Source organism: Echeneis naucrates, chromosome 10, assembly GCF_900963305.1.
Source record: "Echeneis naucrates chromosome 10, fEcheNa1.1, whole genome shotgun sequence".
Taxonomy (NCBI): domain Eukaryota; kingdom Metazoa; phylum Chordata; class Actinopteri; order Carangiformes; family Echeneidae; genus Echeneis; species Echeneis naucrates.
Genome location: NC_042520.1, coordinates 4,186,883 through 4,200,661, shown reverse-complemented (window position 1 = coordinate 4,200,661; position 13,779 = coordinate 4,186,883). Strand labels below are relative to the sequence as shown.

The 13,779-nt window shown below is 39.2% G+C and overlaps 1 protein-coding gene across 6 annotated transcripts in view; it reads left to right on the top strand.

Moving 5' to 3' along the window:
• ldb2a (LIM domain binding 2a) overlaps nucleotides 1-13,779 on the top strand; it is a 93,345-nt gene that overhangs the window by 65,303 nt on the left and 14,263 nt on the right. For all 6 annotated transcript variants that reach the window (XM_029512068.1, XM_029512067.1, XM_029512066.1 and 3 more), the window contains exons 5-6: nucleotides 6,265-6,387; nucleotides 11,396-11,479. In XM_029512068.1, the coding sequence (XP_029367928.1) occupies nucleotides 6,265-6,387; nucleotides 11,396-11,479 (207 nt within the window). The remainder of the gene's footprint in view (nucleotides 1-6,264; nucleotides 6,388-11,395; nucleotides 11,480-13,779) is intronic.

Sequence of the window (13,779 nt, the reverse complement as noted above, 5' to 3'; positions counted from 1 at the left end):
ACACACGCATCCTTCATCCCTAGAGAAATCATCCCCAGCTCCCAACTCGCTCTCTTGCTCTCCCACTCTCTCTCTCTCTCTTCGCCTGTATCTGTCTCTTTCTTTACTTGTCTTCCTCGTTTTCTCTCTCTCTCTCTCTCTCTCTCTCTCTCTCTCATTCTGTCTTTCTTTTGCAAAATTTCCTAATTCAGATTTTCCTTATTGGCATTAGCATATTTATAAAATAATTCTTGCTTATTGCGATGTCAGTCTTTTTTTTTTTTTTTAAATCATGTTTTGTGCTGTAATTTTAGCTGATATTGCTGTAAGTAATAACAACACTAGTTATTTGCTGAGATGTGTGGCATTACGGGGTGAGAAACACTGACAGTCAGATGATCTTATTTTAGTTTATATGACTTTATAAGGACATCAAATCACGTGCAACAACATTAAGGTCAAGGATAAAACAATAAAATCCAAATTGAATGCCTTTGTGATCCATGATGTAAACATAGCAAGCCTTGGCAGCAGTGGAGATGACAGCACATGATACCCACACGAAAAATCAAACAAAAAAAAAAAGTGTATGTAATAATTTTAACAGGGAGGCTAAGCCTGCACTTCCATCCTCCCTGCACTGTAAGCTTTACAGTAATTTGAACTTCTTTTTTAGAAGCACCCAAACTCATTTGGAAGAGAAATCGAAGAGGAACGCTAAAACTATTACCCAAACTGTGATCATTTCAGTTCACAGCTTGGTTTCACAATAAGCCGCTGTTCTCTCCGTAGTTGTGCACTGCCACAATTTTCCTACGCAATGAAAGATTGTCTCTGACAGTTCAGTAGGGCTTAACTTTACTTCCATGTAAAACTGTAAAATGTTATTTTACTTTTCCGGGCATCCGCTCAGATCGTTCAGCACATAAAGTGTATTCAGAGCTGTATCTATAGCGACAAATAATGAAATCACTTGTTTGGATCCAGAGAGGGTTCAGTGTGGCTGTGGTCGGTGATGTTATGTTTGTAGTTGAACACGATGAGACTTTGAAATGTGTTGTGACTCCAGCCCACCTGGTGGCAGTGGTGCACCTGTAACCTGAAACGTGGCACGGTGTTAATCATGCTAAGATAATAGTTATTACTAAATCTACGTAAAATGGTGCGGCAGGAACAAGAACAGATTCCCGCAGGGAAGGTGGGAAGAAAAGTCATTTAAAAGGGCTCTTAATATGCTGTTTGGTGTCAGTATATTTCTTACTTATTCCATCAAATCTTAGTTACTTAATATCATGAGTTATGATTGGCTAGAGATAAATGTAAACTTGTAGTTAATTAAATGTATACCCCCCCCCCCAAAAAAAAAGGAAACAACATCTGTTCTTACGGTGCTGCAGCGCCCAGCTCAGGTCGTTAATCCGCCCGTTTACAACATTTCTGATCACCAGCACTTGTGCTTCTTGTCCTGTTTGAACTAAGCTGTCATGATTTTGCCATGTTTCCAAATCTTGGCAGTAAACACGGTGATTTCAGTGTCGTTAAAACCGAGAAAAATTATGTGCAAAATGGCTCAATTGGAATAAATTGCAATTCAAAAGGCACGCCGCACTCAACGCAAGTGGTGTCATTAGTATATTTGAACAAGAGATAAAGACATAAAACTGCTGAAGAAATAAAAAAAGGTGCCATATTGTGAAGGAAGTCAAATCGGTTTCATGTTGTGTGTCCATATGCGCTGTCCGTGCCATCGCTCATTGCTGGGGTGTTACGGACTAACAAGTGGGCGGGGTTAGCGAGGTGCTGAGAGTGGGCGGTGCCGTCCAGGTGCCGGCAGAGGATGTGTGCACGTTTGCAGGGCAGCGAGGTGTTGACAGGGTGACACGGGGCGCCAATTTGACCAAAAAGCCCCCCAACCTCACAGCCGCCTCTGGCATCCCAGAGCTGCTGTTCACTACCCAGCAGGCCGTGTTTTCCCCTGACTGGTGTGTATTAGCTCAGAGGCCACGGCCCTTGTTACCGATGCCCGGTTGGGGGTTTGTGCATGCTGTGAGGTGAGCAGAGAGCAAAAGACAAGTTGACACTGTGATCGCAGCTGAAGTGAATTTGATTCACTGAGTGGATTGTTTTTTTGTTGTTGTTTTGTTTTGGGTTTTTTTTTTTTTTGGGGGGGGGGGGGGGGGGGCGAAGGGGGCAAATTGACAAGTGGTTGTGTTACCGGCAGCGTGTGCTTCTCTGGTCTTTGCTTGCAGTCAATAGTTTCTCGAGATGTATTCATGTAACCATTGCGAGCTATGAATAATGATAGTTGTACACCAGCAGTGTAAAATGGTCGATTATTTTTACTCCTTTTTTGTTTAAATTGTTGCTCATTCCCAATTTCTCATCGAATCACATAGCACGTTGCGTTTCATTTATCATGAGATGTGTGACTGGTTTATTTATTTATGGATTTATAATACGAATTAGATTGCTTTCTGCATATCTATTCATCTCAGGTGTTTCTCAAATTTAACCCCATTTATTTGATTGTTTGATTAGTTGTGGCAGCCTGTGTGTATTTATGGCCTAAACAATATACAAACACTACAACAACCAGATCCAAGCAAGGACTGAATTTTTAATGCTTTTTTTTAATGCAGTTTTGTGCCGATAGTGTGTGTTCCCCTCTCACTCCGGAGGCTCCTCTCTCATAGGTGCGCATTTAATTAAGTACCGTTTCGGAGTTTGAAGTATAAAGTCTACCCCGTTTTCTGCTAAATTGCAAAATAAAGCTCTTGCCTGTGAGTTCAGTGTCAGTACAGTCTAACGATACTGGATTTTTGAGGATGATACATTGATGCTAATCAGTGATTTCAAAGAAATTTCAAAGTGCAGCCAATACTGTCTTCGAAATACGTCATTGAAGAATTGTGATTAAGTCTAAATATATCAAATTCTGTATGTGCATATGGTATGGGGCATGAACAACGTCCCTGATCACAAGTTTCTGACGCTTGTTGAGGTTTCTCATTATCACTGATGGCTAAAACAGTGTTTGTATAATCAAACCTGTTTTTTTTTTTTTTAAAGACACACGATACACAAACAGTGCGGTTGCAGCGTATAAGATAACATTAGCCCGTGTATCATCACTTCAGCTCTGAGTTGTCAACTTGGCACATTTTCTGGAACTAAATATATTTATGTTAACATGCTTTAGTTATTATTTATAGTTAAATGCCAATAAATGCTGTGATTTTAATAATAATATCTGTATCTTCTATCTGCACTTATGAGAGGCTCTTGTTAAGAAACAGTATTATAAGGCATGTCAGCACCTTGTTGCTGTAATTGAGAATATTTAGTCAACTTTAGACCTGTTTATATTCACCAGAGAGGGCCATGAATGCTCATAATAATCGATTTAATGACCTTCAACTCCTCTGCTGTTAATTGATTGTCATGTTAGGGTACAGTATTGAACAGCGCCTCAGCAGCAGGACGCTGTTATTCTTTCTTGCTCTTTTGAGGCAGAGATCCCCTGATCTCATCCCCGTTGTGTGGAAGATTTATGACCTCGCTCTTAAATCAACGAGGACTCTCTGTGAGGGGCTGTACCATTTAATGCAGCGCTTTTTAATTCAAGGGGGGATTTTTCTCCTTTTATTTTTCATAAAGGAACACTATTTTGTGAAAAAATAAAAATTGGTTGCAGCCATTGTTAAAAATATACACTTTTTTTTAATAACTGGCTTTCAATTTGGGGAAAAGAATAGTTTGTATGATTGGATCTAAACTGGAATCTGTGGGAAGAGATGCCTCGGTTGCAGCTAAGGTTAATATTTCTCAGCAGCAGTGCAGCTAAGAAAAAAATTCCTGCACATTTATTTCACCTGGCAATTAAAGTCCTTCTTACTCTGGGTCTGATTTAGGCTCTCTGCCAATTTATTTAATAGTTACAGGAAAGCATGAAGCTCGCAGAGAGAAATAAGAGCAACAGTGGAGGGAATGCTAAAGACACAGTTGGCACCATGGAAAAAAAGAAATCAATAGTGCAGCGTTATTTCACTGTAGGCTACGGCACCTGGAAAGCATCAGAAGACACTGGCCCAGTGGTAAGCACAATTCAAGTTATTTCACTGCTGTTGGGTAAATCCCATAAATGCACAAAAACAAACTCACGAATAATGTAAAGAATAACGTCTTTCCGCATATCGCATAATACATGAGTATTTTGTTGCCTAATAGGTTTTAGCAGCCCAGGGAACATAAAACTCATACACCACATAATGACCGAGACACATTTCAGTTCAAGGAGAACAAGAAATAGTTGCCCCTGTACATATTTTTCACAATTCAACAGCAATTTGAGTGCTAGTTAATTGATTACAGCATTTCTAATTATAGCGTGGACAAAAAAGGAGCCAAAAAACAAATCTTTTTTTTTGTTTTAAGGACATATATTTGTGGTTTCACAGCATCTTTCAATAGACTCTAAAACTCAGAAATATGGCCCATGTGCATCTATCTCCAAAATGTTAACTTATGACCTAAGAGTGCATTTACAGTGCTCCTGTTAGCGATAGTTTTCTCCCTTAAAAAGGTTTATTTATCTTAAAAGTGGGACGGCTTTCTCAGCACATTAACGGACTTAATCCTTCTATTTTTCTGAAAAATTAAAGATCACCAGAGGTACATGGCGTCCACTAGGCAGCCATGGTTTACCTTCCCAGTTTGGGTCCTTGGGAGGACGTTTTTTGGATTTTGTCATCCTCAGTCTGAGCTCCTGGGTCAGCTGTTGGACAAACTGCAGCTGGAATTACCGTAAATAAAAAATGAAATAAAGACCACTTTAATTATCCATTAAACGCCAAAGATTATTTCCAACATTGTGTCAGCCTAATCCACACTTATCAAGCTCAGACAAGCCCACTATCAGACCAGGCAGCAGATCCCAGACGTGTGTGCGCCGTAAAACCACAGTTTCAGCAAGTTGAGTCATTCGCAGGATGGAAGTGCTCATTTCCACAGTACTATGTCGCTATTTTCAGAGGAAGTAAAATTACCAGGGAATCTCTCATTGAGTATTCAAAAGGTAAAACTCTACTGACGTCGAGGGGGAATTCATTCAAAACATACGAAGAATGTGTACACGGCACAGAAGAAACGATAGAAATACTTATACAAATACTACACAATCCAATCCAACAGCCCCACAAACTGCTACATCCTCCAAAAAGATCATGACGTCAACAAACAAAAACTGAACAACAACCTTCATGAAGGGGAGAACTATTACACAACTGTTGTGTTAGACCAGATAAGTTTTAGCTCGGTTTTCATAATAAATCGGCAACTTAGTTTATATTGTAATTTATTAAAATACAGTATATATATTTATAGATATAAATACTACATTACAATTTTATTTCCATATATATATATAAATAGTATAAATTGGAAAGCAGGGGAGGGGGAGTGTGGTGGGAGGAGTTGTCGGGGGGGGCAGTGTGCCTGCTAGCCTCTTTCTTGTTGATCCTCAGGAGACCATCTGTGCTGGGGGCATTGATTAGAGTGTGTCTGGTGGGATTACATCTTTGCCGTTGCCATGCCAACTAATCAGCTGATTTTTTTTTTTTTTTTTTCCCCCCCTTCTCTCTCTCTCTCCTCTCTCCTCTCTCCTCTCTCCCTCTGGTTGTCACAGCAACGAAATACGGGAGAAGCGCAAGGTCTCCGGCAAGCGCTGAATTCAGCTAAAGGGGCGAAAAAATGTTGTTTTTTTTTTTTTAGCCTCACTGTTTCTGTCTCCAGCTTCCTCGCTGTCTCTCCCTCCCTCCTTCTCTTCCCCTCTTTCTCCCTCTCTCTCTCTCTCTTTCCTCCTAATTGGCAACTCTCTCTGACCTGAAGTTCTTTTGTCTCTGGCGTAAACACACCCTTCTCTAGATTACATTTATTTTCGCATTTTAGAAATAGCAGGATGGTTGAGAGGCCCAAGGACAGATACTCTGAATGAAGGAAGCAGGCAGAGTAAATATTGGGAGCATAATAGCTTGCTCCATGCTACAAAGTCCTTGAACAAATTCCAAAACGGAGACGAAACCCTTCCAGCGTTTTTTGTTTTTGTTTTTGTTTTTGTTTTTTTGTTTTTTTTTTATCAAAATCACGCTTGGCCAATAAATACTGATTTCTTTTTTGTATGAGTGCAAATCAGCTGACGGTTGCCTGCCAGCCACTTAAAGATTAGTGAAAGAGATATCAGGCTGAGGAGAAATGTAAAATAACACTAACTATGTGATCTCTGTCCAGGTTTGCACAGAGGGTCGTTTGATACTGGAGTTTGCCTTTGATGATCTGATGAGGATCAAGACATGGCACTTTACCATCCGGCAATACAGAGAGCTCATCCCCCGCAGCATCCTGGCCATGCACGTGAGTGTGACATCATTAATACGCAACACAAAAAACGCCCGGATCTGGCCGGTTCAGTGCCACTTTTGGAGTCCTAACGAGGGTCCCCACACTCTGCCAAGACAGTTTTTTTTTTGAAGCTATTCATGAGCATATGAAATTTAAACGCCAACAAAGCAGTTTGAAGGGATTTTTGCAAACCAATTTATTTGCAGACATCAAAGGCCACTGAGGATAAAAATGGGCCCTTGTCTGAAAAAAAAAAAAAAAGCGCAGGGGAGAAAAAAAAAAAAAAAAACAAGGTCGAATGAATAATCTGCTTAATTCCACTAAGTGTAAGACGCATTTAGTCACTGGAGCTGGAGCTAGCAGAAGGCTTCCTGTTTTCTAATGATTTTGAACTGAAACTGTATGATATAACACTGCTGCTGGGAGAAGAAAAAACATAAATAAAGGAAGACAGCGTATGCATATTGTTACTCTGGTCCCGGGACTATACAGTTGTGCTTTTCTATGTATCCGGGGCCAAAGGGATATAAAACTCTCTTTACAGAGATGTCTTTAAGGAAATGTGATGGAAGTTTTACAAGCCAGTCTGATATTTTTGGTAAGCGGCCAAACCAGTTTTGCACAATGGCAATATTACTAGATCAGACCTATAACATTTATATAACAGTACAAGTCCCGTTTGAATGTAATGAGGAATTAATTGCGTATTTTATTTACTTGATTAAAAACATTTCAGTCATTCTCATCTCACTTAAATAGTTTACCAAAGTTGAATACTTCAGTAAACTCTGACAAACTATGAGTCAGTTTGGGTAAACTTCATGTTGTTGTGGAGACTCGTGTTGGAAAAGTAAAGCGGCTTTAGAGCTCAAAGCGCCGAAACTTAAGGAAATGTGGACATAAACGCGGAATGCATCCTCCTGAATCCGACGAAACATGCTTCAAATGCTCCCAACACAACAGAAGTATTTCCAGGGAACACTGAAACGCCAGGTACCAGCTGGAACACATTCGGTTGTTGTGTTTCAACTTTTGAAGCGGCACTGAACGGCACAGACGTAGTGTAGCAGCTTCATTATAATACAGTCCCAGATATCGTCTGTCACTCTGTAGTTAATTTTGAGCAATTTTGAGCTTGTGCAGTTGACTCTGATGGACTAAAAAAAGATGAGATTCACGCGAAAATTTATTAGGAGATTAAGTTGAAGAGAAGTGGGAGCATGCGTCCATTTGCACTCATGATGATCATTAATTAAAGCTTCAGTGACGAAATCCATCATGATGCAGCTCATGAGAGACCACAAAACATTTTTCCCCCTTCATCATTAAATTTGCCAAATCACTGCACCTATACACCTTTTGCCAAATGTTGCACAAGCGTGTGCCTGTTTCTTAAAATGTGCTATAACAATGAAAATGAGTCTTTCCAAAAAAAAAAAAAAATGTCTGATGATAAAAGCCATTACTTGATGACAGACAGTGAAGTCAGCAGTATTGTGTTTTCCATGTCTGCAAAGGATTGTTGAGGAATAGAGAGAAAAAAGAAAGAGGAAATTACAAAAAAAAACCCCAACAATATTAATAAAAAATCTCTATAAGTGGCGTTTTCTTCTCGGCAGTGATATATCTCCATTTGACTGATGGATAGATTCTCATTTTTTCCCCCTCTGTATCTTCTTTTTACCCCCATGGAGCTAAAGGTGTATAAAAGAGGCAGCTCTGCTTCTTTTTTGGCCAAATCTTCATATGAATTTCACTCACCAATAAATTGGCCCCTGTGGGTATTCACACTAATTCCAAGAGATTGGGATATTGTGGGGTATTGTGGGTCCTGGCCAGATCTTCAGTGATCTGTGTGCGAGTGCGAGTTCACTCTTTTGATCGCTGCCTGGACTAATGAAAGCAGATACAGACACATGGGAGTCAGAACAGGAGAAGTGAAACTGCAGATACCAGTACAGATGTAATGCTGAGCCTGCTCTCCGGTGTGAGCTGAACTGCTGCCATTTATACAGTCACGAAGGCAAAAAAAAAAAAAAACTGGAAAAGAAGTAAAGTTTGGCCTTATTTTGTTTCTGTATCTGTCTATATCGATGCATTTATACTTAGAATTTCAACAGCAAGTGAAGGTGAAAGCAAAAAGGAAAATGCCTTAAAGTATGGAATATTATTATAATATATTATTATAGAATCCATTAAGCATTATAATAGTAATGCTTTACCAAATGAAGCACTAGACAAACATTTAATGCTTCACTGTGCACGATAAAGTGGTAAGTAGATACAAGAGCGTGATACTAACAGGTGTTCACTAATTGTACAGCGATGGGCAGAAATACAAGTTCAATACTTTGAAATAAGTCATGCTTATAAATGCTGAGTCACAATAAAGTCCTACTCCTCCACCTGTCACCGTTTTGGGCTCATGAAATTAAATAATTTAATCTCACCTCTGTAAGAGAGGCTCAAATAACGGCCAGGACTCACGCAGCCGAGTCCACGTTAGGCATATACAGTTCAGAGTTTCTGGGTGTTAAGCTTCCTAACAGAGGTCATTTCAGACATCAGTGCATTTCTTATTTATTAATGTGCCACCACAGTGCAGTGCTGATTCCACAGCTCTGCAGTTCCTGTAACGCCCACTAGATGCTGACTTCAGGAATTCATCTCTATTAAAGGCAGTGATCATCCATTCAGTTTTCAGTAACTTTCATTCATTCAAAGGTTGTATTATTTTTTTGTTAATTGCCAAAGAAATTAGGGTGCGATTACTTGACTGATGGGTGTCTTAACTTACAACATTCAGGTGATGTCGAGGATTAGTGTACAGTATCTGTCCTGTCAACCTGAGGTTAAAGTACAGCAAAGATTGATTACATGAAAGTACTCATTGTGCAATGAAATTCAGCTCCAATACAGTACTAAAGAAAAATCCTTTAAACTGCAAAATTCACAAAACATACACAAAGACAACGCACAAAGGTAGAACAACAAAAATATAAAAATGCGGTAGAAGCTGCGCATCATTATTAGTGATGTCCCCTATTTGTCTCCCTCCCTAACATCTGTTACATCCCCTCCTAACCACCCACACACACACACAATACGACAGTTGTGTGGAAGTCAGGAAGTCAGTTATGTAAATATGCATTAAAATTTATAGCAGAAACCAGAAGACAAACAGTTGCAAATAATGCAACACGGTACGGATGCAACAGCTGTGCAAGTAAACACATTAATAGAAGCAGTTATACAGTCTGCAAAGAGACACATACAGTGTAATGCAGTTTAATGTAGGGAATAAAGAAGTCTGGAGGAAGCACTCACATCTTTTAAGTAAATAAAATTGCCAATATAACAGTTTAATAGTAATTTTTCCGTTCTGTGTCCTTTGGGTGAAATAAATAAGAAAGAATCTACTTCTGGTATCAAATGTAAAAATATTTATTATGCCAACAAATGTATATCGTGTGTTCTGTTATCTGCTGCGTTAATTTGGAAGCAGCACTGTAATATGATTTTAACTGCTTTATACTTGGCTGACCAAATTAGTCCATGAAAAGTGTCAGGTTTTATACGTTTATGTGTTTTTGTTGTAAAACACTTCTAACATGAACAGTCTTGTTGATTTATAACTCAAATGGCATAGGAGTACCAAGACGTTGTGTTTGCGTACTTCTGCTGTTAGACCACCGCGGAGCATCATCCGGGCGTTGGGTTTGATTCGTGTGCTGCCGATGCTTTTTTTTTTTTTTTTTTTAAACTCCCTTGTTTGTCTGTCTTTGGCCTCTTGCACAGTGTCTGTTTTTTTCCCTGAGCCATATGTGCCAGTATTTCCTCGTATTTCTACAAATTGTTTATACGTCTCTGCACCGCCGCTGTCGAGACCAATTTCTGTACAGTACATTTAGCCTAATTCTGCTTGATGAGTAAAGTAATTCAGATTCTGATCTGCTGCTTGCCAATAATGCACACTGGTTCAATTCTCCCGTCGCTCATGTTGGTCTGCTGACGGTACAGAAGGACTCCCTTGCTTCCCTCTTGACTTTCTCCACACAGAGATGTGACTGGAGATAGAATTATGCATATTTCATGAGGCAGTGACTGCAAGTGTGCTCGCTGCTTCTGCTCAGGCTGGGCTATGTTTTGCTCTGTCAATACCTTCAGCTTTTTATAATTTGACTGCTTATTCTTGGAGCAGCAAACAGGCTTAGTGAATAATCATGTGTCCTCATGAGTTTTGTTTTTTTTTTTGTTTGTTTGTTTGTTTTTTCAGTCAGTTGCCATTCAGTAATTGGTATTTGGCTTTTTTTTTTTTTAAATTTATTCATATGTTTCTTGTTTTCTTTTTTGTCTTTCTTCTTTTTTAAGACACATTCTTTACTCCAACACTAATTCCAACTCCTACAACTAATTGATTAAGTGCTAATTTTTTAATGGATTTGAAGACGGTGGTCAGTTCTTCATTTTCTGTGTGCCTAATGCAGCTGTCAACTAGATTTCATCCCAATTTAGCCGTTTAGGCTTCACACAATCGAAAAGCACAATGCATCCACCGGTTTTTATTATTACATTGTTTTCCCCTGCAGCCCAGACCATGTGCATATGCACTCACCCACATCATCAAATTCAGCCAAGATAAGAAAAAGAAAATGTTTGGAATTATAAATGTGATGACAAAGTAACATTGATTAATTAGCGTACAGTTTGACAACTGCACAAAATGAAGGGCAGAAATGCTTCCATTCAGACTGATAATGCAAATGAAATAAGTATATTAAGTAGTTACATTTATGGCTTGAGGGTGTGAATGTGTCAATTGTGCATATCCGATGAACGCCAATTAGCCTAATTGTTCATAGATAATTTGTTTAGTAGCCAGTTGAATCCAAACAAAACAACAAATAGATAAGTCAGACATGTATAAACATATAAGTATGTGTATATATTTTGAATATATATATATGTATCTGTTTGAGTAACTTTTTCTTCATTTTGATTTTTCTGCTGCTGACTTCAGGCACAAGACCCTCAGGTGCTGGAACAACTGTCCAAAAACATCACTCGCATGGGTTTGACCAACTTCACCCTCAACTACCTCAGGGTAAAGACACATTGTGTGTGTGTGTGTGTGTGTGTGTGTGTGAGGGCATGCAATGTCAGCTCTTAATGCACACGAAGGAACGTTACCTTTCCATTTTTAAACATAGGAATTCATGTCACTCCTGTTTTTTGTGTCAGGATGGTATTTAGGTGTTTCTGGTGCGTAAACTACAGACTGTCTGTGTCGTAGTTAATGTGCTCCTTCCGAGCAACATGTACGGTTTTTACCTTTCCATATTCATCGTTTGAATGTTCAAGTTTTATACCAGTCTCATTTCCAGATGTTTTTCTACTCGGTCTTTAGTTTATTTCAGGTCACATCGTGACTATAAATGCATCTTTTTCCCTCTGTCTTGCAGGAATTGAAAGCCAATGCTGTTATTGATGTGCAGAACACGTTTTATGACTCTTGGGCGTTTGTGCAAGTGTATAATTTCAAAAGTGCATGGCATCAAAACAAAAAATAAGCACTTATTTCTTCTTTACTCTTTGTATATACATGTTTTTCTACCTGACCGCAGCAATATAATTTACGGAAATAGGAAGTATAAGCCAGCTGAATACATTAGTGATTATTTCACAGGGTTTTATTTGTGTTTTTTCGACGCCACAGTTGACTGACAGCTACGCTTTCCAAATGGGAGAACAAGAGCGGGCAGGAGAGAGACGGGGAGAGAGAAGAATTAATTGGATACAGAAAATTAGCATAACATTAATGAACGCTCCCTGTTGAGACTCATAATTGTGAAATGGCGCGCGAATCGGGGAACGGCGCCTCCGCTGCTTATAATAACTGAGTGAAGAAAGACATATAGAGAGTGGGAGAGAGAGGAAGCAGGGTGGCTGTTTTTGTTTTCCTATAACAATGATTTTCTATGCAGAAAGCAACCGTAATGCCGCCGAAAGAGAAAACACATAATTCAAGTATCTGTAATTACACACTGAAGATTTATTTCGTATTCATCCTTTATATTAGTGATTCAGATGGTCAACGCTCAGCAAATAAAACAATGAAACAAGCACAGTGCTTTGTTTTCTATTTGCTGACAACATGCATTTTATGGAAAAGGTTGCGTCGCCTTGTGCAACTTGGAGTTTGTCAAAAAATTATTTGTATTGCCTCAGTGGTCTAAATCTCAAACATTTCTCATAAATCCGAACGTCTCCAGTAAATTGGGATTGGCTGACTTCCCTCGAGCACAATGTGGTTTTATTTGAGATACTCCAGAAAAATATTCCTCTTAATGAGGGATTTAACCTTGTTCTGAGGTTTTCCTTTCATTTCAGCGATGATGAAAACATCATAGAGTTTTAGTAGAAGTAGCATTATTGTTGGTTAGTTTATTGAATCTGCGTTTTAATGCTGTTTTTGTTGTGTGTGTGTGTGTGTTTTTCTTTTCCTAGTTTGGCAGCTTCGTGGATTGAGATGCAACAACTGAAGGCTTAGTTTAAGAATCGGGGTTTAGTTGAGATTTTTCTGTGTCCTGTAAAACTTTAGTTTCAGGGCATTACTGCTTTCGATCATTTATATGAGGCAGTGTATTTCATTAAACAGCTCACAGTTCAATTGAGAGTGATTTTCCTTTTAGCAGTGTCATGCTGAAACTATTTGAGGCTTAAAGACATAATACTGTACTACATTAAATAAAAAAAAAAAAAATACAATAAAGCCTGAAATCATATATACTTGTCATGAGATCATTTAGATTTTCTTATTTCCTACACCAGTAATCATCTTGCTACCCTTTCTGGAAATCCCTCTCCCCAGTTTGGGAACCTCAACTATGTTGTCACTGTTATTCAACATATCCCACAATTTGCAAATGATGTTTTCCCCACTGTTATCACAGGGTGGCAAGGTAAAATACACCCTTTCCTCACAGTAAACTGGCAGTAATGTGTCTCTGGAAAAGGCCTTTCCCAGCGTTTATCAGTCTGTCCAAGGGAGAGTGACAGTTTCCTGGCTAAGGGGTTACAACCGGCCTTTCTCTCACTCTCTCTCTCACACACACACACAGCCGCTCTCTCTCTCTCTTTTTTCAGTTGGAGTATTTAAGCCTTTCCATGTATTGGAGCTGCCGGCTTCCTACTATTCAGCCTGAAAATAGCCCTTGTTTTCAGGCTGAGAGCCAGGGCTTGTTGGCTGAGCTGGGGAGGGATATTACTGTGTCAGGAGGGAACTATCAGAGGAGAACACGGGATTAGTCTGTTACAGGGATGTTCACTTTACCTCGAGCTGCAAGCCATCAAAACACTGCTGTCCTAACAGAGGGAATACAGGCAGACATTACTGTGTTTATG